This window comes from Podarcis vaucheri (genome assembly GCF_965113315.1).
Source record: "Podarcis vaucheri genome assembly, chromosome: 3".
Lineage (NCBI taxonomy): Eukaryota > Metazoa > Chordata > Lepidosauria > Squamata > Lacertidae > Podarcis > Podarcis vaucheri.
In genome coordinates, this window is record NC_138761.1 from 120488501 (window position 1) to 120514675 (window position 26175).

The following is a 26175-nucleotide window of genomic DNA, read 5'->3' on the forward strand; positions in this document are numbered from 1 at the left end:
TTTTTCCGTTTCCCGAAATGGGCAAAAGCGGGCATTTTGGCTGGTACGCCTTCCAAGGAATCTATACAGTGCAAGACTTCAGGGAGTTGGCATCACAAGGAACCAAGGTGCAAATCCTTTGGTCATGCCCTAAAGAAGACCTAGAGCCAAGCGTCCTATAAATCCGTATTTGGCTATTTCTTCCTCCCGTCCTTATGGGCATTTCGTAAATAGGGTGCTTTATGGATTCAGCACGCTTCCCCCTGGCGGCTACGGGCGGACATTTAGGTAAGTCGACCCAGTTTCTCGTCGCAGGTCATAGAATCAGAGGATTGTAGAGCTGGTAGGGACCTCGAGCGCATAGCTGTCAACTTATAGATTTGAAAATAAGGGACCAGCAGCCTCAAAAATAAGGGATCAGCAGCCAAAATAAGGGATTTTGCGAGCACAGGTTTGTTCAACTTCTGAGCCCCTCTGAGCCAAAGGCAGAAAGCCCAGCCAGCAGCCAAACGAAGCCTCAAGCAGTGGTTCCCGCAGCGCAGCAACCCAGCAAAGGGGATGCAGCAAGGGAAACCACTGTCACCTCTCCGCTGGGAAGCGCTGAGCAAAGGCGAGTCCCCAGGCAACATGGCCGATTTGATCGGCACAAGGCATGCAAGCTCCACCCCCCCCCAGTCGTTCTTAGACTCCTTTTTGGGTGAGCAACACAGCCAAGCAACGCAATTGTAGCCTCCCTCCTCCCTGGCCAGCAGGGAGGGAAGGAGGGAGAGGAGCTGCTTCCTTTGAAACCCGGGAAATTTAAGGGACATCATCAGTAAGGGACAGCAGCGGGACATGGCGCTGGGATAAGGGACTTTCCCGCCAAATAATGGACGGTTGACAGCTATGCTCGAGGGTTATCTACCCCAACCCCCTGCTATGCAGGAATCTCAGCTAAAGCCTCCATGACAGATGGTCAGACAACCTCTGCTTAAAAACCGTTCCACTGTCGAACCGCTCTTACTGTCAGAGGTTTTCCTTTCCTGCTTCACGCATCTCTTGCTCCTTCCCCGTCCTCCTCTTTCCTTTCTCTCTATACTGACTTGCCCTTCACTTGTTTATTTCCTTCCTCCTTTTCCTATTTTTACTGTTCGCTAAGGAGAGTTTGTTGAACATACTTCTAAGAAAACCAGCTTGTGCTGCCAGTGGGCGCATTTGTCAAGCCATGACAAGTCAGCAGAATAAGGCTGGGATTTTAGACTGAGAGAAAGTTCCGTTGAAATGGGTGGGAACTCCAGGTGAGCAAGCCTAGCATTGGTTTGCACCAGTATGGAAAAGCTGTGGCACAAGTTTGGGGAAATCCTAAGGGAGTGAAAATTCTGAATCTCGTCTAGATTCTCCAGAACTTTACAATTATAACCCACGGGGCAAGCCCCCTGACATTTCAAGGGACGGAAGTCACACAACTGCTTCCTATACACTACATCTTTAAAGCACACCCAAAGCACATTCTCCACCACCAAAGAATTCTGGGTACTGTAGTTTAGCCCTCACAGAATTACAATTTGCAGTAACTCTTAACAAACTACAGTGCCCAGAATTCGGGGGGGGGGGGACTGTGTTTCCAATGTGCTTTAAAGGCATGCTTTAGTATAAACACAGAAGACCTGCACAAAGCCACCGCTGCTACCGTCGGTTTTCTTCAAGCTGCAGCGAGCGCGGGTGCTGTGAGTGTGCGTCGCTTTTTCCCAGCTGGGTCCGTTCAGTGCACCTGCGCAAGGCCCTGGGTATCTCCTCTTCCTCAAGTGAGGTGCTGCTGCTGCTTTTCTCACCGAGCGCTGAGGTGAAGGCGCCGGTGGTGCCGCGCCTCTAGCCGTGCTTTTAAGGGAGCTCGATGTGGTGTACGTGGTTCCTTTCTCCCACCTCCCTATTCTAACTGCACAGCGACCATGTGACATAGGTCAGGCTGTGTTAAGTTGTGGGTGAACATATCAGACGACACAGCAATTCTTCAAACAGCTCTTTTTTATTCACAGGCCAGAACAGAACTGAACTGAAGGGTTCAGCCAGCCTGCTTATATAGAGCTCCACTACAACGCAACAGTAACCACTTTCAGTAACTATCCAATCACTGAACGTCACTTTCAATCCCTTATTTGCATATGTGGACCTGAGTGAAAACTATCTACAGTATTCTCCTGTTGGCCCAGGGTGAGAACTTCAGTACATAACAGGCTGAGAGGCAGTGACTGGGTCACCAAGGTCACAGCCAGTGAGCTTAATAGCTAAGTGGAGAATTTGCAGCTCTGAAGTTGCCCCAGCCCACTTGGAGACACACACCCTCCTTTGAACTGGCTTGCACTTCCATCATGTGAAGTGCCCAGATCCTGGCTTGCTAGTTTTCACAGCCATGGCAACGGAAGAGAACAAGCCAGATTCAGAATCAACCAAAACACAATCAACAACCTCCTCTTCAACCAATCAGGGCAAGCCTGCCCCTGTAAAACCAAACTATGCCCTGAAGTTCACGCTGGCAGGACACACAAAAGCTGTCTCATCTGTGAAATTCAGTCCCAATGGGGAGTGGCTGGCCAGTTCTTCGGCCGATACGCTTATAAAAATCTGGGGTGCCTATGACGGAAAATTTGAGAAAACCATATCTGGCCACAAGCTGGAAATCTCTGATGTCGCTTGGTCATCGGATTCAAACCTCCTTGTATCTGCCTCAGATGACAAAACTCTCAAAATTTGGGATGTGAGCTCAGGGAATTGCTTGAAAACCCTGCAGGGGCACAGCAACTATGCCTTCTGCTGCAATTTCAACCCACAGTCCAACCTCATTGTCTCAGGATCCTTTGATGAGAGTGTGAAGATATGGGAAGTCAAAACCGGGAAGTGCCTAAAAACCTTGCCAGCCCATTCTGACCCAGTTTCAGCAGTGCATTTTAACCGCGATGGCTCCTTGATAGTATCCAGCAGCTATGACGGCCTCTGTCGGATCTGGGATACTGCATCAGGACAGTGTTTGAAAACACTGGTTGATGATGACAATCCCCCTGTGTCTTTTGTGAAGTTCTCTCCCAATGGCAAATATATTCTAGCGGCAACGTTGGACAACACTCTTAAGCTTTGGGACTACAGCAAAGGCAAGTGCCTAAAAACCTATACAGGCCACAAGACGGAGAAGTACTGCATCTTTGCCAACTTCTCCGTTACTGGTGAAAAGTGGATCGTGTCTGGTTCAGAGGACAACCTGGTTTACATTTGGAACCTCCAAACAAAAGAGATTGTACAGAAGCTGCAAGGGCATACAGATGTTGTGATCTCTACAGCCTGCCATCCGACTGAGAACATCATTGCCTCAGCAGCTCTAGAAAACGACAAAACAATTAAACTTTGGAAGAGTGACTGTTAAAATGCTTTCAGCATCACTTCAGAGACTGCTGTATCTGTGTTGGTGTTTTTTGAAGACCCATTTGCCAGGAAACAAAATAAAAAATTCCTTCCAGTAGCACCTTAAAGACCAACGAAGTTAGTTCTTGGTATGAACTTTTGTGTGCATGCACACTTCTTCAGATACACTGAAACAGAAGTTGCCAGATCCTTCTATATAGTGAGAAGGTGGGGAGGGGTATTACTCAGAAGGGTGGTGGGAATGGGAGATTGGCAGATAGCTGAGATGAGCCTGTTGACGACTCTTAATGACTGTAATATCTGCCTATCTCCCATTCCCACCACCCTTCTGAGTAATACCCCTCCCCACCTTCTCACTATATAGAAGGATCTGGCAACTTCTGTTTCAGTGTATCTGAAGAAGTGTGCATGCACACGAAAGCTCATACCAAGAACTAACTTAGTTGGTCTTTAAGGTGCTACTGGAAGGAATTTTTTATTTTGACTATGGCAGACCAACACGGCTACCTATCTGTAACTGGAACCAGGAAACAAAACAACCTTTGAGAAGGTGATGTCTCCTAGTCTTGGCCCAAATAACTTCTCTCTTTGGCTTGTCTCCAAACTGGGCAAATATAGGGGGGGTTGGGGGGACGCGGGTGGCGCTGTGGGTTAAACCACAGAGCCTAGGACTTGCCGATCAGAAGGTCGGCGGTTCGAATCCCCACGACGGGGTGAGCTCCCGTTGCTCGGTCCCAGCTCCTGCCAACCTAGCAGTTCAAAAGCACGTCAAAGTGCAAGTAGATAAATAGGTAACGCTCCGGTGGGAAGGTAAGTGGCGTTTCCGTGCGCTGCTCTGGTTTGCCAGAAGCGGCTTAGTCCTGCTGGCTACCTGACCCGGAAGCTGTACGCCAGCTCCCTCGGCCAGTAAAGCAAGATGAGCGCCGCAACCCCAGAGTCGGCCACGACTGGACCTAATGGTCAGGGGTCCCTTTACCTTTTACCTAATAAAAAGGATCTGTTTTCTTTGATGAATTGGTGGCTTTTCCTACTGGGAAGCCATTTACTATTCTCTCCTTGGAGAATAAGATGACATTCTCATTGCTTGGAGGGAACTCTGTCTCCTAACAGCAACCACCACCAAGTCAAAAACTTAAGAAAGAAAGAATCTGGATATGTTAACGTTTTTAAAGAAAAAGAAAAAACGATCCAGGCGGGTAGGCCGTAGTACATAAAACTTTAAATAGAAGAGCCATGGTGGCAATTTTTTTAACGTGACCAAACAAGTGTTCTTTTGCCTTGCACCTCTTCACATTTCCCATGCATCCAAGTTTCCAGAACCTGTGATTTCTTTCTTTGTCCTTCTGTGTAATGCACCCTGTTCTTCATGCTCTCTGGTAGATGCTACTTGACAGTAAAAGTCTTTTCACGCTTTTCACTCCACCCCCACCCCAAATTATCTGTTCAACCTCTGTCTTGCAAAGTCCTTGCTTGTGGCTTTTTGTTTGTTTTTACTTAAAAAAGTATATTCTGGCAAATTTCACAAATTCTGTACAGTTATTTCAACGTAAAAAACAAAACAAAAATACATATTTTATCTTGGAAACCTCATTGTATGAACTTGTATTTGCTAATGGTATGGCTTTATTCTATTCCCCCCCCCCTTCCACATTGGTATATCCCTTTTCTACTCTTTTGCGTTTATCAATATTTTACACATTCTTCCCTTTTCTCTGCGCTTATCAGTATTTTACCATATGCACAATAAAAAAGTGGGATTCTTTTGTGAGGAAAAAAAGAAAGAAAAGAAAACCTGCATAAAAAGGTTCGTGGGTTTTTTTTGAGGCATGTAGGGAAGGATTATAGGGACATGGGTGGCGCTGTGGGTTAAACCACAGAGCCTAGGACTTGCTGATCAGAAGGTCAGCGGTTCGAATCCCCGTGATGGGGTGAGCTCCTGTTGCTTGGTCCCAGCTCCTGCCAACCTAGCAGTTCAAAAGCACATCAAAGTGCAAGTAAATAAATAGGTACCGCTCCAGTGGGAAGGTAAACGGCGTTTCCGTGCGCTGCTCTGGTTTGCCAGAAGCGGCTTAGTCATGCTGGCCACATGACCCGGAAGCTGTACGCCGGCTCCCTCGGCCAATGAAGCGAGATGAGCGCCGCAACCCCAGAGTCGGTTACGACTGGACCGAATGGTCAGGGGTCCCTTTACCTTTACCTTAGGGAAGGATTATTTGCAATATCCTGATCATGGTGAAAAATGCAACACCCCTCCTTTCTGCCTGTCACTGCTTCTTCCAGTTTGCATCAAACCAAAGAAATATCCCAACCGAAGGCAATTTTTGACACCTGGAGGCTGCACAAAAATAACCAGATATGAGGAGGAAAAGTGATAAAGGTCCACTTTGTAGAGTTGACCAGCACACTTGTGGGAATTAGGGCCAGGGAACGAAGAAGCCTGGCCAAAATTCGGTAAAGCACAAAATTAAGCACAGGCGTGGAGGGGTTATAAATCTAGGAGCCAGCCTTCAAGAAAGCATTGTAACAACAGGCCAAGTTTTTCTATGGGTCGCTTTCCTTTTAAAAGAGTTGCCAGAGATACAAATAATTAATAATGTTTCTTTTAGTGGCAATATAAGCTAGAGGAACTGTCCTAAACACTAACCAAATCTGTGGGCATAGTCATATAAAAGTTTAGCAGCATAGAGGTAACTGCATGGATGTTTAGCACTAATGCTGTGACTCTCTTCTCCTATTCCTTGAGGGTGGATTTTTTATTTTATTTTACTGTTTTCATTGTTCTATTTTCTGGAAAGCAATAAAAGATCATTTAAAAGTCAGATCAAGTGTATTTTAATGTTTCTCCTGAAGGACAAAAGCCTAATCTTGTTGAATCATGATTATGAACTGTATAGACTAGATTAGCACTCTGAAACCATGAAATTTTCTGTGAAGATCTTCACAAACAGAACCAGCTTTAAAGTTAAAGGTAAAGGGACCCCTGACCATTCGGTCCAGTTGTGGCCGACTGAGGTTGCGGCGCTCATCTCGCTTTATTGGCCGAGGGAGCCGGCGTACAGCTTCCGGGTCATGTGGCCAGCATGACTAAGCCGCTTCTGGCGAACCAGAGCAGCACACGGAAACGCCGTTTACCTTCCCGCCGGAGTGGTACCTATTTATCTACTTGCACTTTGACATGCTTTCGAACTGCTAGGTTGGCAGGAGTAGGGACCAAACAATGGGAACTCACTCTGTTGCGGGGATTCGAACCGCCAACCTTCTGATCGGCAAGTCCTAGGCTCTGTGGTTAAACCCACATAGTGTCTGTCAAATATCCAAGGTTTCGAGAGTGGGTTCACATACGTACTAGTGCAAGTAGTTAAATAGATACCGCTGCAGTGGGCAGCTAAATGGCGTTTTCTGTGCGCTCTGGATTCCATCACAGTCCTCCGTGTACCAGAAGCTGCATAGTCCTGCTGGCCACGTAACCCGGAAAGCTGTCTGTGGACAAACGCCAGCTCCCTCGACCTGAAAGTGAGATGAGCGCCACAACCCCATAGTTGCCTTTGACTGGACTTAACCATCCAGGGGTCCTTTCCCTTTCCCTCACATGCTACAGTTAGAAAGTCAAATTGTTATGTATTCTGTTTCACTTCCAGTTCAGGTTCTTTAACATTTTCTCAGCTCTCCAGTTTGGTCACAAGAGGGCAACTTAATTTTAAAATGCATGGTGTGGTGACTGTTTTCAACCCCTTTGAAACTGGTCCAGATACCTTGCATGAGCTGTTGCACTTGTAAGCAGTTCCTATAAACACAGCAATAAATAGTGAAGGGAAAATGTTTATTTTTAAGCACGGAGTTAAAGACCTGCACAACATACTTCTAGTACAATAGAAGTACAGTAGTTGTAACAAAAGCGGTGTAAGAACAATTAGAAAGGACACTGTCATTTATTAGTTATATGCTTACATGACAAACACACACTGCATTCTTTACGTATCCCACTTATTTTGTATTTGTATGCAAGATACAGTGAAACTGATGGGAATTAAAATAGATTAATAGCAAAATGAAAAGGAAGGCTGTGCAAGAAGCTACTCTTATGGGCACACTTTTTTTCCTTCCAGGGGGCAGGTTTTGAAAGCTGAGACCTTTGATGGATTGAAAGAACAAAAAACCCATTATGAAATGATGCATAATGAAATGGGGGAAAAAGAGTCCTTTCTGTTGGGGATAATTCAGGCTGAAATTCCCATGTGTCAAAAAAGGTTATTTATGTATGACACTACTGCGGCCTGTGTTTTGTCAGCCCAAAAATGGAAAACGAGCAAGGTCCCAACTAAAGAAGAATGGCAACTTAAATTGACAGAATATGTGCGGCTCGCAGACTTAATATATAGAATAAGAGAACAAGAAGAACATATGTTCTTCAGATGTCAAAGAGAAAAATAACTATCAAACTTTTAGAAGATACCTGAAGGCAGCTCTGTTTAGGGAAGCTTTTAACGTTTAATAGGTTATTGTATTTTAGTGTTTTGTTGGAAGCCGCCCAGATGGGCGGGATATAAATAATAAAATTATTATTATTATTATAATTATTATTATTATTAAAGATTCGAAAACCTTTATTGAATATATGGGAAATAACAGTGTGCCGCTGAAAATGCTGGCAGCATTAAGATAAATTCAACAGTGTAATTAAGTTATATTGGATGTCATGTAATATTTAATGCTGTACTGTTTTTAACACTTGATTGGGGGCCGCCCAGAGTGGCTGGGGAAACTCAGCCAGATGGGCGGGGTATAAATAAATTATTATTATTATTATTATGGAATACTGAATGGTATAGTTTTTATAAAATATGCAGGGATGTATGATATGTAAAATGAACCATGGAAAGGGAAGAAGGGAAGTCACTGATATCTTAAGGATGTAAAAATGAGTGCTTTAAATTGTAAAACAGAAAATTTAAATATAGATAGATAGATAGATAGATAGATAGATAGACAGACAGACAGACAGACAGACACACACACGAGAGGTTATGAGTGGGGGGCATCGCTTGGAGCGGAGACTCGGAGGCCTCTTTCCCAGCCCGCCTGGGCGTCCGCCTTCCTTCCCGCCTCCCGGGCGACTGCGGAGCCGCCGGCCAGCTTCGCCTCCTGGCGGGGCGGGCGTCGGGTTCCGCTTCCCAGGCCGCGCAGCAGCAGCTCCTCCTCCTCCTCCTGCTGCTGCTCTTTTTGCCGGGCGCGCGCCTCCAAAGCCGGCTGCTTTATAAAGGATCCGCGGCGGGCACCCCGAGGGGTCCGGGGCAGGCGATGCGGGCGAGCGGGGCGCGAGGCGCAGCGGCTGCAGGTAAGGCGGCGAGGGGGGCGCGCTGCTGCTGCTGCAGCAACAGCAGGCGCCCACGTGGCGCACCAGCCGGGCGCCCCTTGGAGATCAGCTGTTTGGAGAGCCCAGGCCGGGCGCGCATTTTCCGCCCGTGCGTAATCCCGCCTGGGAAGCCCCCGAGCCCCCTTGCGCCTCCCTGCCTCGCAAGGCCCCAAAACTCGCCCGGTGCCCTTGCTTTGGCAGCAGCAGGCGTGTCATTTTAGGGGATGCAACTTCAATTTTCTGCAAATTTCTCCGGTGACGGGTCATAAAAAATGAGGTTTTGGGTGCGAGGAATTCCCATCTGCTGTTATTTTGGGGGCTTGGCAAGACTGCATTTGATGAAGATGCACATAAAGCGCTTTAGGAAAACCAAGGATTTTAGTCTGACCTTCTGGCAATGCTAAACAATTATAATGTTAAATGATGATATTAAATGATTGCACTTGGCAATCATTTTTAACGACTTCTGTGTCCAACCAGATGCCTATGGAAAGTTGGGCATGAGAGTGATAGATAGGGGAGAACACTGAAAATTGGGTGTGTCATCTTACATCAGCAAAAAGTGCTTTTCACTAGTTCAGATCCACCCATAGGTATGGTATCCTTTTGGTTTTGGTAGTTCATTGAGATTGCAGTACAGTAGTAAGCTTCCCATCCGCTCTAAAGAGATTGCTGAGATGTTTTTCTGTTGGAATGGCAGCAACTTCCTAAACTGGTAAAGAGGCTAGAAATCCATTTTTTTGTGGCAGTAAAAGTGGTTTATTTATTAATAATAAAAAACAATAACTAATTGATTAACCAAAGTGGTTAATTGACTACATGAGCTTCCCCTTTCCATCCAGACATAAGACACTCCAGTCCTGGCGCTGGACTGATGGCGTTGATGGGGATAAAGTTTTTTTTTAAAATATTGAATGCTTAAGGATTGTACAACAATCTCTTTTTTTAAAAAAAACTGTTCCCCGCCTGTGGTGTTACTGGAAAGGACTTTCAAGTTTTGTTCTTTTGTTTTGCAGGCTCACTTTGGTAAGGGTTGAGAAGAGTTGATGCATGAAAATGTTCCCCATTGCACTTTTGCTCTTAATATGGCTTTGTCTGAATCATTTGATTTTGGCAATTCTTGCAGAACCAGCATGACTTACCTAGTACAGTGGTACCTCGCAAGGCGAATGCCTCGCAAGGCGGAAAACTCGCTAGACGAAAGGGTTTTTGGTTTTTTGAGTTGCTTCGCAAGGCGATTTTCCCCATGGGCTTGCTTCGCAAGACAGAAACGTCTTGCAAGTTTGTTTCCTTTTTCTTAAAACTGTTAATACAGTTGCGACTTGACTTCGAGGAGCAACTCATAGCACGTGGTGTGGTAGCCTTTTTTGAGGTTTTTGAAGGCTTTGGTGTTTTTTGAAGCTTTTCCAAAACTTTTCAGACACCGTGCTTCGCCAGACGAAAAAACCCCAAGACGAAAAAACTCGCGGAACGAATTAATTTCGTCTTGCGAGGCGCCACTGTACTTGTGTTTAAGTAGGTTGCATTAGGAATTAGAGCGATTGGGGGAAACACATGGGATTATAGGATAATGTTACTGCAGCACAGTTTAGTGTGTGCTAAATGCTTCCCTTTTATAGTGTGCTTTTTGTCTGTAATGTTCCTAATCTACCTAGATTGTTTATTTAATAAAGGAACCATACATTTTCACAGCCTTCTCCTGGTCCCCGAATCTTAATGAATTTTAAACTATCATATCCATGCTTACAATAATTTGTATAAGTATGTACACACACTCATGACAGGCCTAGATGTATGGGGATGACAACTGGATAAAGTTTTGAGTGTGTACGTGTGACCCTAGTGGGTTGTTTATATTGGTAAGATTCTTACCCTCAGCAAGGTGGTGTTGTCCCCCTGTCTCCGGTTATGGAGAGATTTTGGCCCACAGTGTAATATGTCATATGTTGTTGTTCACCTGAGGTTGTATTCACCTAATTTTAAGATCTGCTAAGGAACAAGTTTATTGTTATTATGTCCTGATGTGTAAAACTACAGAATTCAAAGAGGGTGTACTTTATTTTTCTCATAACTGTAAGTCTAAAACTATATCATACTAAGTCTTGTTTTATGTTTGTTAATCCTTTCATTCTTTCATTTGATGTTGTTCAATGTGCAGGCACAATCATTTTCTTCTTTTCACCCTTTTAGAGGTACCCATCATATCTCCCTGTGGGCTGCAGCAAACTTGATGATTTAGAGCCACCACAAAACCAGTGGGAAACATGAAAACAAACCCTGTCATTCAAGCTGCCATTGACCTCACAGCAGGGGCTGTAGGTAAGTCTGAGGAAATCCTATTTTCGCAAGATCCTTTAGAAACTGATAGCCCTTCTCCAGGTGACAGCAATGCAGGGCCTTAAACGTGCTGAGGGAGAGAACATGTTGACTTCACCATGCATCACCAGCTTCCGTTGTGTTGCTTTCCTTCAGTGAAATCTTGGCTATTGCTGAAAGGTAAAAGTGTAAACATGTCTGTCTTAATAGTTTTCCAGCTGTGGCTCTGAATTCATTTAGTGTTAGCTTTCATGAACATTTCAAAATACATCACAAAGAAAAGTTGAGCAATAAAGACAACCAGAGACAAGATAAATTTGTTTTCTGTGTTTCACGTTATTGAACCAATACAGGGTTAGTACACCAGTCAGTTGACCTCCTATTAGTCTGCAGTCAAATATTCCAAGAGTACTCCTGTGTAAATAGCATCTTACTGGTTTTTTATTTCATCAGGGTGTGTTTTATTTTATATAAAAGTGTTTTGTTTTATATAAAAGTTTCTCCCACTGCCTGCCCACTGTAACTGCAGGCATCTCCAGTCAGGAACCCAGCTGAGTGCCAGACTGGGAGCTTCAAGACCCGGGTTCAAATCCTCACTAAGCCATGTAGCTTATTAGGTGATGTTGAGTTACTGTCAGCCTAACCTCCTTCACAGTGCTGTGGTGAGGTTAAAATAAATCACAGGGGTTTTTTTAAGGTACCGTATTTTTCGTCCTATAAGGCGCACCGGCCCATAGGACGCACCTCATTTTTTTGGGGGGGAAATGAATTTAAAAAAATTATTTCCCCCCCCCCAGCCCTGGCTGCCGCCCCAAGCCTTGCGCTCACCTGCCCAAAGCACGGGGAGCCCTCTGAAGGGCTCCCCGTGCTTCGGGCGACAGGCTGCCGCCCCAAGCCTCGCGCACCCAGTGGGACCTCCTGCCGGGCGCGGGAGGCTTGCAGACACTCGCCCGAAGCAGGGGGAGCCCTCCGGAGGGCTCCCCGTGCTTCGGGCGACAGGCTGCCACCCCAAGCCTCGCGCACCCGGCGGGACCTCCTGCCGGGCACGCAAGGCTTGTGGACACTCGCGGGGGCTGCAGGCTGCTGCCCGCAAGCCTTGTGAGCCCGCGGGTACTCCCACCGGGCTTGCAAGGCTTGCGGATAGCTTCCTGAAGCCTGGAGAGCGAGAGGGGTCGGTGCGCACCGATGCCTGGAGAGCGAGAGGGGTCGGTGCGCACCGATGCCTGGAGAGCGAGAGGGGTCGGTGCGCACCGATGCCTGGAGAGCGAGAGGGGTCGGTGCGCACCGATGCCTCTCGCTCTCCAGGCTTCAGCGAAAGCCTGCATTCGCCCCATAGGACGCACACACATTTCCCCTTCATTTTTGGAGAGGAAAAAGTGCGTCCCATGGGGCGAAAAATACGGTAATAGCATTGTTTCACAAGAACAGCTGTTATTTTTTCTTTGAAAGTTAGCCTAAACATCAAACTTGCTGATGTTGCTTTTTTTGTTGTATCTTCCCTCTCCTAGCAAAAAAAAAAGGGCAACTGTTCTAGCAGTAAGTTGGGCACAGCTGCTTTTCACAATTGCTAGCTGCTCACAGCTCTCCGAGTTCAGAATGGCTTCCAAGAGCTGTGACTTCAGGCAGGGGCATAGGAAGATGGGCGGACCGTCCCAGGTGCCCTCACTGAGGCGGGTGACATTCGGTGCGCCCACAACTCCCAAGCTTACCCCGGGCTGTTCGGGTAAGGGGGAGCTGTGCCGCTTTGCCAGCAGTATTTCCCCCTTCCCCCTTCATTTTGACAGCTTGGGGGAGGCTTGGGAGTCGCGGGTGGGCGGTGCGCCGAATGTCCGCCATGGGCGGTTCGCTCTGGCCCCATAGGCGGCTTGCTCCACACCCGGCAGCAGTTCACACGCTACGCTCCGGCCCCCTGAGGGCCCTCCACACCACGCCCCCCCCATAAGTGTACCTGCCCTGGGCAGCGCAGGCCTATGTTCCGCCACTGACTTCAGGACGAACACTTATTTTTGGTTGGGTACATAGCTTTGCTCTGAGGAGCCTCCATGAGGCATGGATTTGTTTAGGGTGTGGGGATTTGTGTGGGCTGGCTTGGGGGAGCATGGTTTCATGGGCCAGGAGTGAAGCCACCACTATTTTCTCCAAATTCAACCACTCCGGGCCTTTGGCCTTAGGGAGACAGTGCCTCCACAATATAGGTCTCTATGCAGATGACACAACCTTGATGGCAGAAAGTGAGGAGGAATTAAAGAACCTTTTATTGAGGGTGAAAGAGGAGAGCGCAAAATATGGTCTGAAGCTCAACATCAAAAAAACGAAGATCATGGCCACTGGGCCCATCACCTCCTGGCAAATAGAAGGGGGGAAATGGAGGCAGTGAGAGATTTTACTTTGTTGGGCTCCATGATCACTGCAGATGGTGACAGCAGCCACGAAATTAGAAGACTCCTGCTTCTTGGGAGAAAAGCAATGACAAATCTAGACAGCATCTTAAAAGCAGAGACATCACCTTGCCAACAAAGGTTCGTATAGTTAAAGCTATGATTTTCCCAGTAGTGATGTACGGAAATGAGAGTGGACCATAAAGAAGGCTGATCGCCGAAGAATTGATGCTTTTGAATTCTGGTGCTGGAGGAGACTCTTGAGAGTCCCATGGACTGCAAGAAGATCAAACCTATCCATTCTTAAGGAAATCAGTCCTGAGTGCTCACTGGAAGGACAAATCCTGAAGCTGAGGCTCCAATACTTTGGCTCCAATACTTTGGCCACCCAGAGAACATTCCCTGGAAAAGACCCTGATGTTGGGAAAGATGGAGAGCACAAGGAGAAGGGGACGACAGAGGACGAGATGGTTGGAAAGTGTTCTTGAAGCTACAGCATGAGTTTGACCAAACTGCGGGAGGCAGTGGAAGACAGAAGTGCCTGGTGTGCTCTGGTCCATGGGGTCACGAAGAGTCGGACACGACTAAATGACTAAACAACAACAACAACAAGCCATTTTGCACCAATGTGTGTGCGCACTGTGCACTGGGAGGGGGGGATGAGGATTAGGAAAAAATCAGGCTGTTGCTGCCCACTGTTTTGCAAACACTGTTCAGAAGAAGCATCATATAGTATCAGGTTGTTATTATATTACATTTCTTACACGTGTCCCATCGTTTTTCTAAGGAGCTCAGGGCCTCATAGTGAGGCTATCCCACCCCCTGACAACGCTGAAGTACAGTAGTTCAGAGAGTATGTGGCTATTTAACTACAATGGAACCTCTGTTCCCAAATAACTCTGTTGTACATTACAGTTCTCGAAAGCTGAAACCCAGAAGTAAATGCTTCTGTTTTCGAATGTTTTTCACAACCCGAACATGCGATGTGGCTTCCACTGAGTGCAAGAAGCTCTTGCAACCCATGGGAAGCCGTGCCTCGGTTTTCAAATGTTTCGGAAGCCGAACGGGCTTCCGGAACGGATTTCGTTCAAGAACCGAGGTACCACTGTTCTGTTGGACTCAAGTCATTCTGGCTCTTGATATTACAGCTTTGCAGCATGTACATTTGTACTGAAAGGAAATTAACTGGTAGTATTCTGTGGAATAAGGGACGCTGGTGGCACAGTGGGTTAAGTGGGCCCCTTATCTCTCTCGTCCTGACCTAGCCACTGTGATCCATGCGACGGTCACCTCCAGACTGGATTATTGTAACTCGCTCTACGTGGGGCTGCCCTTGAGACTGACCCAGAAACTCCAGCGGGTGCAGAATGCCGCGGCGAGACTCCTTATGGGGTCTTCGCTGCGAGAGCACATTCATCCGGTATTATACCAGCTGCACTGGCTCCCGGTGGAGTACAGGATCAGGTTTAAGGTGCTGGTTTTAACCTTTAAAGCCCTATACGGCCTAGGACCCTCGTACCTACGGGACCGCCTCTCCTGGTATGCCCCACAGAGAAACCTACGGTCTGCAAATAATAACATCCTCAAGGTCCCAGGCCTCAGAGAGGTTAGGCTGGCCTCAACTAGAGCCAGGGCTTCTCGGCTGCAGCTCCAAACTGGTGGAATGCTCTGTCAAAAGAGACTAGGGCCCTGCGAGACCTGACATCTTTCCGCAGGGCCTGCAAGACAGAGTTGTTCCGCCAGGCCTTTGGTCAGGGCGCAGCCTGACTCCCTCCTCTGGCAACCTGCACATAATTCTGCATAATTGGTTGCCATCAATTTGATTTAATTAATTTTATAATGAAATATTTTTAGATTGTGTGATTATTTGACTGATTATTTGATTGTTGTTAGCCGCCCTGAGCCCGGCTTTGGCTGGGGAGGGCGGGATATAAATAAAATTTATTATTATTATTATTATTATTATTATTAAACGACAGAGCCTAGAACTTGCCGATCAGAAGGTCGGTGGTTTGAATCCCCGCGACGGGGTGAGCTCCCGTTGCTCGGTCTCAGCTCCTGCCAACCTAGCAGTTCAAAAGCACGTCAAAGTGCAAGTAGATAAATAGGTACCGCTCCAGCGGGAAGGTAAACGTGTTTCCGTGTGCTGCTCTGGTTCATCAGAAGTGGCTTAGTCATGCTGGCCACATGACCCAGAAGCTGTACGTCGGCTCCCTCGGCCAATAAAGCGAGATGAGCGCCGCAACCCCAGAGTCGTCTGCGACTAGACCTAATGGTCAGGGGTCCCTTTACCTTTACCTTTATTCTGTGGAATTAAGTAGTGCAGTGCCTATTCATTCTAGCAGTTGCTGTTTTTAAGTGTGCCACGTCGCTTTTTCTCAGTTATAATTTTAGCTCTCTCAGAAACTCATTTCATTTTGCTTTATTTGCTTTGTTTCATTTTTTTTTAACTGCCCTTCCTCTGTTAAGATTCCAGGATGGTTTACAAAATATAGCTGAAACAATATATTACTTAAGGAAACTTATTTAAAACCTTAATCCATATTTTAATAAGGGGCATTGGTGAGCGAAGAGATTAAATTTGTACCATCGCAGGGAGACTTCTCATGTTTGCAAATGATTGTTGTTGTTTTTTGTGCAGGAGGCACTGCCTGTGTGATTACTGGCCAGCCATTCGATACCGCCAAGGTGAAAATGCAAACGTTCCCTGCCATGTACCGAGGGCTTGTGGACTGTTTTGTGAAGACTTACAAGCAAGTGGGGTTTCGAGGCTTCTACAAGGGCACAACCCCGGCTCTGGTCGCTAACATTGCCGAAAATGCAGTGCTCTTCATGTGTTACGGCTTTTGCCAAAACATTGTGAGGAGAATCGTTGGACTAGACAGGAAAGCAGAGTTGAGGTTGGTGACCGTCTTTCCTCTTCCCTCATATACCATTCTTGTCACTAGGAGATGCTAAAAATAAGTATCAAAACAGGCAGGGCTAGGAGCACAAACCTTTTACTAGCTGCACAATGTATGGCTTGATTATTTTACAGTGGTACCATGGGTTAAGAACTTAATTCGTTCCAGAGGTCCTTTCTTAACCTGAAACTGTTCTTAACCTGAGGTACCACTTTAGCTAATGGGGCCTCCTGCTGCCGCCGCGCTGCCGGAGCACGATTTCTGTTCTCATCCTGAAGCAAAGTTCTTAACCCAAGGTACTATTTCTGGGTTAGCGGACTCTGTAACCTGAAGCATCTGTAACCCGAGGTACCACTGTATTGTGTTTTTTATTTTTTAAACTTCTTAGCTGCTTGGCACCTGAAGGTTCCAAGCAACTTGAACAAATTCCTATGTCCCACAAATAACCCAGAGATGCATTTTAAATAAAAGCACACATTCTACTCATGTAAAAACATGCTGATTCCCGGACCATCCACAGGCCGGATTTAGAAGGTGATTGGGCCGAATCCGGGCCCTGGGCCTTAGTTTGCCTACCCATGGCATAAGGAAAAGGGGGCGGCAATCATATAATAATACATTAATATTTTATATAACAGAACATTTATGGAGAAACAAAAGCAACATCAGCATATGAAGAAATATATTAGCTGTGTGTGATTCTGTTCTCAAACGTGTTTAACAGAGAAAGGACAATTAAAGGAGAGAGGATGTAAATGAAATTTTAAGATAATTGGGTTGTATCCAATGTTTGTCAGAGCGGACCCACTGAAACCAATGGAAATGACTAATTTTTGTCCATTAATTTTAGTGAATCTGTTTTGAGTCTTAGTTGGAATCACCCAAATGTAGCTTTATGGAATAAGTTGCGTCTTGTGGCTGGGAAATTCCTTACAGGTTTGCTAGAGGAGTTTGATAGGAAAGGTGTCAACCAGTGATACTTCGGTTATACCATATCGTGCCTGACAGCTGGGATGGACTACTTGATTCAGTACATCTCTTCCTATCCTGATTCTGCACTGGAAGCCAGATGCCCTGATCCTTGTACAGTGGTGCCTCGCAAGACGAAATTAATTCGTTCTGCGAGTTTTTTCGTCTTGCGAAGCACGGTTTCCCAAAGTCTTCAAAATCACCAAAGTCTTCAAAAACCTCAAAAAAGGCTACCACGCCGCGTGCTATGAGTTGCTCCTTGAAGTCACCCTGGGTATTAACGGTTTTAAGAAAAAGGAAACAAACTTGCAAGACGTTTTCGTCTTGCGAAGCAAGCCCATAGGGAAATTCGTCTTGCGAAGCAACTCAAAAAACGCAAAACTCTTTCGTCTTGCGAGTTTTTCGTCTTCCGAGGCATTCGTCTTGCGAGGTACCACTGTACTAACAGTGTCCCCTGCTTCTGTGTGTGGGACCACTCTGTTGTCATAAGGTGCTCCTCTGCAGGGAGAACTGGAACTCTGCATGGCCACCGCTGTGTTGCAAGTCAAAGCTTCTGACTCCCGTGTGCCAAACGCAATTTGTCTTTCTTGCAGTGACCTTCAAAATGCTGCTGCTGGCTCCTTTGCTTCTGCCTTTGCAACCTTGGTCCTCTGTCCCACAGAACTTGTGAAGTGTCGCCTGCAGGCCATGCACGAAATGCAGTTATCTGGGAAGATTGTGCACGGACACAAGTAAGTATCGTTTAGAACAGGGTGTGACGATCACACAGGGCCCCCGGACGTTTGACAGTCTATTGACCCCTTGCCACCACTGTGATTGCTTTCTTCGCTGCCACCAACCCTTTTCTAACGGGTACAGTCAGTTGTTAACATTAACAAATAATCAAGTTTATTTTTATAGGCATGAACAAGCTTATGGTTACAGTTAATTTTTCTTGGCAGTTTCTTAATCTTAGTTCCTTAACTGTCCTATTCGATCCTAGCAACTTCAAACTGATTATCCCAACTAACTACAGTGGTGCCCCGCAAGATGAATGCCTCACAAGACGGAAAACTCGCTAGACGAAATAGTTTTCCGTTTTGGAGGTGCTTCGCAAGACGAATTTCCCTATGGGCTTGCTTCGCAAGACGAAAAATGAAAACGTCTTGCAAGTTTGTTTCCTATGGGCTTGCTTCGCAAGACGACAATGTCTTGCGAGTTCCTGCTGGTTTTTTTCCCTTCCCCCCCCTTTTTCTAAGCCGCTTATCAGTTGATCTGATCAGCAGATAAGGCGCTAAAAGCTGCTAATAGCGCTAATCCGCTAATCCGTCAATGGGCTTGCTTCGCAAGACGAAAAAACCGCTAGACGAAGAGAATCACAGAACGGATTCTTTTCGTCTTGCGAGGCACCACTGTATCTGACTCCACCTAACAATTCCTCTCACTCTCTCACCACACAGCTTGACCAACACAGACTATTCCTCCCTCCTCCTTCTTCAACTCCCAACTCCCAACTGACTTCTACACAACTCTCCCTCTAACCCTAACTCCTCCTATCAGTTTCCACTGGCCAATCCCATCACACTCATTTTAACCCTTTCCTTATGACCCACCTAGGAGGCAAACGCCACACAGGGGTCATCAACCTAATGCCCACCGGCCATAAGTGGCCCATGGGGGTCATTTAACCGGCCCCTGGACCCCCGCCACCCACTCGGTCAGTTCCTGTGCACCGTGCTAAACCGGAGCAGAGTGGGGACTGCCTTCCACAACGCTGGCCGGCTTCCCATTGGCTGCAGGAAGCTCCTGCAGCCAATGGGAAGCTGTGCACACCTCCTCCAGAAATAGTGTGTGCGCATGCATGCGCGCATGCACTCCGGCCCGCTGTGGCGTCTGCGGGACCATGAACCGGCCCAAGCCACAAAAACTTTGCCAGCCCCTGGTTTAGAAGCTCCTGTCCAGACCAATGCTTTATGCTGTACTCAACGAAATCTATTAAGTACGCATGCCCCAAAGCCATTAACAGTAACACTTAACATTTCTGCACACTCCTTTTGAGCATTCAGACTGTTTCACATGCGTTGCCCTTACAACTATGTCAGTATTCTCGTCCCCCTCATGTTGCAGGTGGGTAGGTTCAGGATAAGTGTGGCTACTTGCCTAGCAAGTTCGCGGGAGAGGCTAGATTAAACCAGAGACATACTGGTTTGTAGCGCTGTTTCTTAGCCAGCAGTCTACCCCCGTTCTGACAGCTAATCCTTTGTACTGACAAGATGTCCCCTGCTTGTAGAGATAGTGCCCTTCCTGTTGTTGCAAGCTGCTGCTTCCGTTGGGCCAGCCTCAAAGACTCTTGTTGGTCCTTCCCCCTCTTAATATCCAGCCTTGCATATGCTTTGGCCCAATTCATCTCAGGCCTCGCACGCACTTATCCCCATCCCTTCCAGTAGCACTTTCCCCTCGAGATAGGAGCCTTTTTATGTGAGGGCATAACGTTGCTACAATAAAGGTTGCAACAACGCACAGAGCAGTGCCGGCTGAGCCGGATAGTCCTGCCCCAACCTGGCCACAGTGATCCATGCGACGGTCACCTCCAGGCTTGACTACTGTAATTCGCTCTACGCGGGGCTGCCCTTGAAGTTGTCCCAGAAACTCCAGCGGGTGCAGAATGCTGCAGCGAGGCTCCTCACGGGGTCCCTGCCATGGGAGCATATTCACCCAGTTCTTTTCCAGCTGCACTGGCTCCCGGTGGAGTACAGGGTCAGATTTAAGGTGCTGATTATGACCTTTAAAGCCTTTCACAGCCTAGGACCCTCGTACCTACAGGACCGCCTCTCCTGGTATGCCCCACGGAGGACCTTAAGGTCCATAAATAGCAACACCCTACAGGTCCCAGGCCCTAAGGAAGTTAGATTAGCCTCAACCAGAGCCAGGGCTTTTTCGACACTGGCTCCAGCCTGGTAGAACGCTCTGCCTCATGAGACCAGGGCCCTGCAGGATCTGATTTCTTTCCGCAGGGCCTGTAAGACAGAGTTGTTCCGCCTGGCCTTTGGCTTGGAGCCAGTTTGATTCCTTCCCCCTCTCCCCCCCCTTTCTTCCCCTGTGGTGAGGCTGCATTTTAATATTTTAATGTTTCAATATTTTAATTGTTGTATTTTAATCTTGTTTTTAAGTTGTATTCATTCAACTTGTTTTTATTATTCCTTGTTAGCCACCCTGAGCCCGGCCTTGGCTGGGGAGGGCGGGGTATAAATAAAAATTATTATTATTATTATTATTATTATTATTAAAGGGGTGTTGTAAAACACAGAGGTGTTTTAATAGCAGTGGTAAAGGAAGGGTTTAAATCAAGCGGGTGGCAAACTTATCTCCCCCACCACCCAAGGGACAACTTTTGACGGGTGGAAGAAGCCCTGCGTCTCCTCCCCTCTCCTCGGCTTTGGTACGCAGATGGAGAGCAGCTTGTCCCAGCTGAGCCCTGCTTGCAAAAGGATAATTGGGAGCTCAGTTTCAGCTCCAATGGTTCCTTGAAAGCAATGACCTCGCCTGCCCCACACCCAGCTCCCCCTACGATGTTGGGTGTGGTTGGAGAAAACCGACATCCAAGCCAAATTGGGACTTGTAACAAGGTCCAAGGGACGCGGGTGGCGCTGTGGGTTAAACCACAGAGCCTAGGACTTGCCGATCAGAAGGTCGACGGTTCGAATCCCTGCGACGGGGTGAGCTCCCGTTGCTTGGTCCCTGCTCCTGCCAACCAAGCAGTTCGAAAGCACGTCAAAGTGCAAGTAGATAAATAGGTACCACTCCGGTGGGAAGGTAAACGGCGTTTCCATGTGCTGCTCTGGTTCGCCAGAAGCGGCTTAGTCATGCTGGCCACAGGACCCGGAAGCTGTACGCCGGCTCCCTCGGCCAATAAAGCGAGATGAGCACCTCAACCCCAGAGTCGGTCATAACTGGACCTAATGGTCAGGGGTCCCTTTACCTTTACCTAACAAGGTCCATGGCCTGAGATTCTGCTGCCCTTGATGGCAAGCATGATCCTTCGGATAAAAGGCTGCCATAATTGCTGCCTGAAACAGAGTATGAATTGTTGCCGGCTCAGTCTTGGGGATGAGGCATCTTTGCTGTAGCTGAATTGCAGGCAAAGGCATGGCAGAGAAGTAAAGCTCAGAATTCCCCCCTGGCTGTTTGGCTTCCACAATGGCAAGTGCTCAAGAATCTCCTGTATGGGAATGGAACTATTTTATATATACAGAGTTGCTGCCTGGCCTGCATAGGCCCACATCCCAGTCCAGAAGCAGCAAAAGGCCCTGTGATAAGCTTGGACAGTTGTGTGTGTATATATCCCTGCCCAAACCACATTTTTGGTCTCTGTGGAAGCCGCCCAGAGTGGCTGGGGAAACCCAGCCAGATGGGCGGGGTACAAATAATAAATTGTTATTATTATAAGAGATGGTGATTTCATAAAGATGGGGTGTTTATTCAAGGATCCCCATGCATCTATCCTAATCATGGCAAGTTTCTCCCTTCAACAGGAGGCTGTGATTCACTTGTTCCTGTAGAGCAGTGTTTTCCAAACTTGGTTCTCCAGCTGTTTTGAGACTACAACTCCCATCATCCCTAGCTAGCAGGATGATGGTCAGGGATGATGGGTGTTGTAGTCCAGAAACAGCTGGAGCCTCGAGTTTGGGAAGCCCTGCTGTAGAGCTTGGCCTCAGATGTATCTAGAGCTCAGACTGCGACCCTTGGCACATCTTGCAAGTGCTTTGGCAACTCAAGACGAAAATTTTCATCTGAGATAACCAGTGACTGGACATTTGCTTGTCTAAATCGTACAAAACTACTGATGAAGCTGGACTTGATTCTTGAGGAACGGAAGCCTCTGATTTAATTTTCTGTGACTATTTTGTTATTTCACCATGTTCTAGGACAGGAGCTTGACGTTCCTAATTGTGCTTCTGCCAGCCTTGTGTGTACAAGGCCTTGAGCAAATGGCCCCCCTCTTTCAAAAAATAATAATTCACACAGTTTCCGTTTACGTAACTGTTCTGACAGTCTTGTTCCTCTCTTAGTACAGTTTGGTCAGTAGTGAAAGGTGTTCTGAAAAAGGACGGTCCCCTTGGATTCTACCGTGGCTGGTCCAGCACTTTGCTGCGCGAAATCCCAGGCTATTTTTTGTTCTTTGGAGGATATGAACTGAGCCGAACATTTTTTGCATTTGGAAGGCCAAAAGAGGAATTAGGTATGTTGTTTGACTTGTTAAGGGTGTTTAAATGAGTCTAAATAGTTCTGATAGAGCAACCTTCCATAGGTTTCTTTTTTACAGTGTTTCTAATGTTGGGAATGAAACTTTTCCAATCCTTCCATAAACGAATGTTTATGAAGTGCATCGACTTGGTTCTGCAGTCAGCCATGTTGTTTGAAAATACACTGATTGGCAATTTGGACAATTTCTTACGAAACTGGATTACTGGAATATATTTTTACATGTAGCACTAGTGATGGGGTGTTAAGAGCATGTGCATCCTACGTATATTATGGTTGTAGAGATGAATTCTACACTTGCTATTTGAGTTTTGCATTTGGTCTCACCTGCCCCAAAGCAAGAGCATTTGACAGAGGAAAGTGTTGTCCTCATTCCCTGCAATACAGCAGTCATCTCAACAGCTGGCTAGCAGCACACACAGAGGCTCAGCTGAGAGCACATCCCAAGAAAGGCCAAAGGGACAATGAAGTAGGAATGGAAAGACAGGTATCATACGATTAAAATTAACTCCCCATGTGTTCAATCTATATCTGGCTGCTGACCGTCCCTGGGAGATTTAATGCATCTTGTAGTGTTTGTGCATGTCGTGGCCCAATCGCTCTGTGTGTGTGTGTATACAATTTTTTTTTACACTACTAGAGTGAGGGAAACGGATGGATGTTTTGCTTCAGGTGCCGAGACCTCGTCTTAGCCCACCTCTGCTTGGTTTTGTAGGTCCTGTGGCACTGATGATCAGCGGCGGTTTCGGTGGCATGTGTCTCTGGATTGCTGTATATCCCATTGACTGCATCAAATCTAGAATTCAGGTTCTTTCCATGGCTGGAAAACAGGCAGGCTTCATGGTAACATTCGCAAGTGTGCTCCGGAAAGAAGGTTAGAAAATGAAACCAAAACCAGGGCTGTGGGACAGGGAATATCAAGGAACCTGTACTGACACAAATTGTGGACTATACCTAGAACTAAATGTCTTGTGTTCCATAGCCTTTCTATATTTGTTTTTATTTATTTATATATTCTCTATTACCTACTATTCTGTTATCTCTGCCTCTAATTCCTGCTAAGGCAGGCATAGGCAAACTCAGCCCTCCAGATGTTTTCGGACTACAGCTCCCACCATCCCTGACCACTGGTCCTGTTAGCTAGGGATGATCGGAGTTGTAGTCCCAAAACATCTGGAGGGCTGAGTTTGCCTGGTATTGAGCAGTATGGGTTGCATGCAACTAACTTTTACTCAAAGTAGACCCAGTGAAATTAATGGCTACAACTAACTTGGGTCCATTAATTTCAATGGATTTACTCTGAATAGCAGTATGTAAGCCCTCTGGGATAGCTAAGGCAGTAGAGCATGAGACTCTTAATCTCAGGGTCATGGGTAGTTTATACTATTCTATATATAAATAATGCCATTATTCCATGTTTTTAAAAATGCTATAGTTGCACCTAAGCTTTTAAGAATCGAGAGGGAGACTGGTTCCAAGCAGCAGCTTCTGTTAACATTTTAACTCTTATTGACAGGTGTCTTTGCCTTGTATTCGGGACTGAAACCAACTATGATTCGAGCGTTCCCAGCCAACGGTGCATTGTTCCTTGCCTATGAGTACAGTCGAAGACTGATGATGAACCAGTTTGATGTGTAATATTTTTTATTGTAGACTTAAAATCATTGGAAACCTTTATAGGTCATGAGAGCTGCTGCAAGAACAACAACAAAAAATCAAGTTTTAAAGATTCTGGTTTTATTTTTTAAACTGATGTTTTAAATAAATATGTTGGGGGTTTTTTTCTAAACTTTGTGTGGTTACTTGCGTTCAGTGCCTAGACAACTGCAGATAATAAGATCTCTTAAGAGAGCTTGGATGGTCAACTAATATAAGAGCTATACAAGCAATGCTGTGTTGGTTTTTTTAAAAAAAGCATGTTAAAGTAACACATTTAATTCTGTCAGGTTATAGTAACTTCCATGCCTTAAGACCATAGAAACACCTGTCCAGACGTAATCTGTTGGGAAGCCAAACAACATTAAGAATACTATACAACTGGCTTGGCCAATTTGCTTATGTGACTCACCAGCACTAAAAGGCAAGGTAAAAGTAAAAAGGTAAAGGACCCCTGGATGGTTAAGTTCAGTCAAAGGTGACTATGGGGTACTGTACTCTACTCGCTTTTCAGGCCAAGGGAGCCTGAGCAATGGGAGCTCACCCCATCACATGGATTCAAACTGCCGGCCTTCCGATTGGCAAGGCCAAGAGGCTCAGTGGTTTAGACCAGTGTTCCCCAACCTTGGGCCTCCAGCTGTTTTTGGACTACAACTCCCATCATCCCTCGCTAGCAAGACCAGTGGTCAAGGATGATGGGAATTGTAGTCCAAAAACAGCTGGAGGCCCAAGGTTGGGGAACACTGGTTTAGACCACAGTGCCACCCGCATCCCCATAAACCAGCACTAAACAGTAGCTAATGCATGGAAGCGCAAGCTGCCCCATATATGCTACCCCAATGTCACTGCTCTTATGTTGCTAGTGAAATCAAGAAAATGAACCCTGCAGTTAAGTGCAGTAGCCTATATTCACATCTGAGTTTTCTGTTTCGCTACAGAGTTCTACAGAGCAGTTTTGCTCCATCTTTTGTGTGCACACTTCTCAGAATATCTTAAATATTGCCTTTTCCTTTAGGAAGAAACAAAATAAGGGAGAATTACTGGTGTGTAAAAGTGGCAGAGAAAGTTTATGTCTTTTTAAAGACAGCAAATTTAATATGGCCTAAGCTGCTGTAAAGGGATACGGATGGTGCTGTGGTCTAAACCACTGAGCCTTGGGCTTGCTGATCGGAAGGTCGGCAGTTCGAATCCCCGCGACGGGGTGAGCTCCCGTTGTTCAGTCCCAGCTCCTGCCCACCTAGCAGATCGAAAGCACGTCAAAGTGCAAGTAGATAAATAGGCACTGCTCCAGTGGGAGGGTAAACGGTGTTTCCGTGCGCTGCTCTGGTTTGCCTGAAGCGGCTTGGTCATGCTGGCCACATGACCCGGAAGCTGTCTGGGACAAACACCGGCTCCCTCGACCTATAGAGCAAGATGAGCACCGCAATCCCTGAGTCATCCACGACTGGACCTAACGGTCAGGGGTTCCTTTACCTTTAAGCTGCTGTAAACCAGAGCCCACTTAGTACTGTCAAAAAACCCCCCCTCAAATTTGCTATCCTTCAGGTCAACTCTAATCCCACATGAGGTCTAGAATTCAGTAATCAGTTGGTTCCATGAGCCTCTTCAAGGACGGAGCAGAACGTTCCAATTTGACTGCTATTGCAATGGGTTGGGTAGGATGACTGGGTTGTATTCTGCGCCATTAAATCAGGAATGAGGAACCTGCAGTCAAGCAATAGCTTCAGAGCCACAACACTAGTCACATTCATTCTTGCTGGACTCACGGGACTTGCTGTTCCAACGTAAGACTCACTGGACTTGCTGTTCCAACGTAATCTAGCAGGCCACCATCTCTGCTTTAGAGGTAACCTGTAACCTTTAATAATAATATCAAATTGCTGAAGTCAAGTCCTTGAGCCAAACCTCTGGAGGCCTATGTGAAAGTAGCTTACAACAAGGCTCTGATGGTGTTTCCTGCTTGGCAGGGGGTTGGACTCGATGGCCC

At 46.6% G+C, this 26175-nt stretch overlaps 1 protein-coding gene, 2 long non-coding RNA genes and 1 pseudogene across 5 annotated transcripts; 3 read left to right on the forward strand and 1 right to left on the reverse strand.

The window, feature by feature from the left end:
- Positions 1–128: 128 nt before the first annotated feature.
- On the forward strand, positions 129–3375 carry LOC309528805 (WD repeat-containing protein 5 pseudogene; annotated as a pseudogene). Its single transcript, XR_014224689.1, has 2 exons — positions 129–267; positions 1995–3375. The product of XR_014224689.1 is annotated as a WD repeat-containing protein 5 pseudogene (transcript).
- On the forward strand, positions 129–24321 carry SLC25A15 (solute carrier family 25 member 15). Of its 2 annotated transcripts, none has more exons than XM_082216503.1 (7): positions 129–267; positions 10916–11044; positions 16061–16319; positions 17885–18022; positions 22340–22509; positions 23248–23406; positions 24049–24321. In XM_082216503.1, the coding sequence occupies exons 2-7, from the start codon at positions 10990–10992 to the stop codon at positions 24168–24170; spliced, it is 903 nt and encodes a 300-aa protein (XP_082072629.1). In that variant the 5' UTR covers positions 129–267; positions 10916–10989; the 3' UTR covers positions 24171–24321. The 2 variants fall into 2 exon arrangements, with proteins under 2 accessions (XP_082072629.1, XP_082072628.1); XM_082216502.1 differs by lacking the exon at positions 129–267 and adding an exon at positions 8542–8707.
- LOC309528858 lies at positions 3834–7470 on the reverse strand. The gene is made up of 2 exons (XR_014217927.1): positions 4356–7470; positions 3834–4325 (listed from the first exon to the last, which is right to left on the reverse strand). It is a non-coding gene; the product is annotated as an uncharacterized lncRNA (long non-coding RNA).
- Positions 19139–22287, forward strand: LOC309528889. The gene is made up of 2 exons (XR_014217961.1): positions 19139–20911; positions 21278–22287. It is a non-coding gene; the product is annotated as an uncharacterized lncRNA (long non-coding RNA).
- Positions 24322–26175: the final 1854 nt, after the last annotated feature.

Excerpts from the sequence above, each read along its gene's own strand:
- SLC25A15 (XM_082216503.1), top strand. The coding sequence starts at position 10,990 with ATGAAAACAAACCCTGTCATTCAAGCTGCCATTGACCTCACAGCAGGG. Across the intron at positions 16,320-17,884 it reads GACAGGAAAGCAGAGTTGAG|TGACCTTCAAAATGCTGCTG; the intron begins GTTGGTGACCGT and ends TCTTTCTTGCAG. Across the intron at positions 18,023-22,339 it reads AAGATTGTGCACGGACACAA|TACAGTTTGGTCAGTAGTGA; the intron begins GTAAGTATCGTT and ends TTCCTCTCTTAG.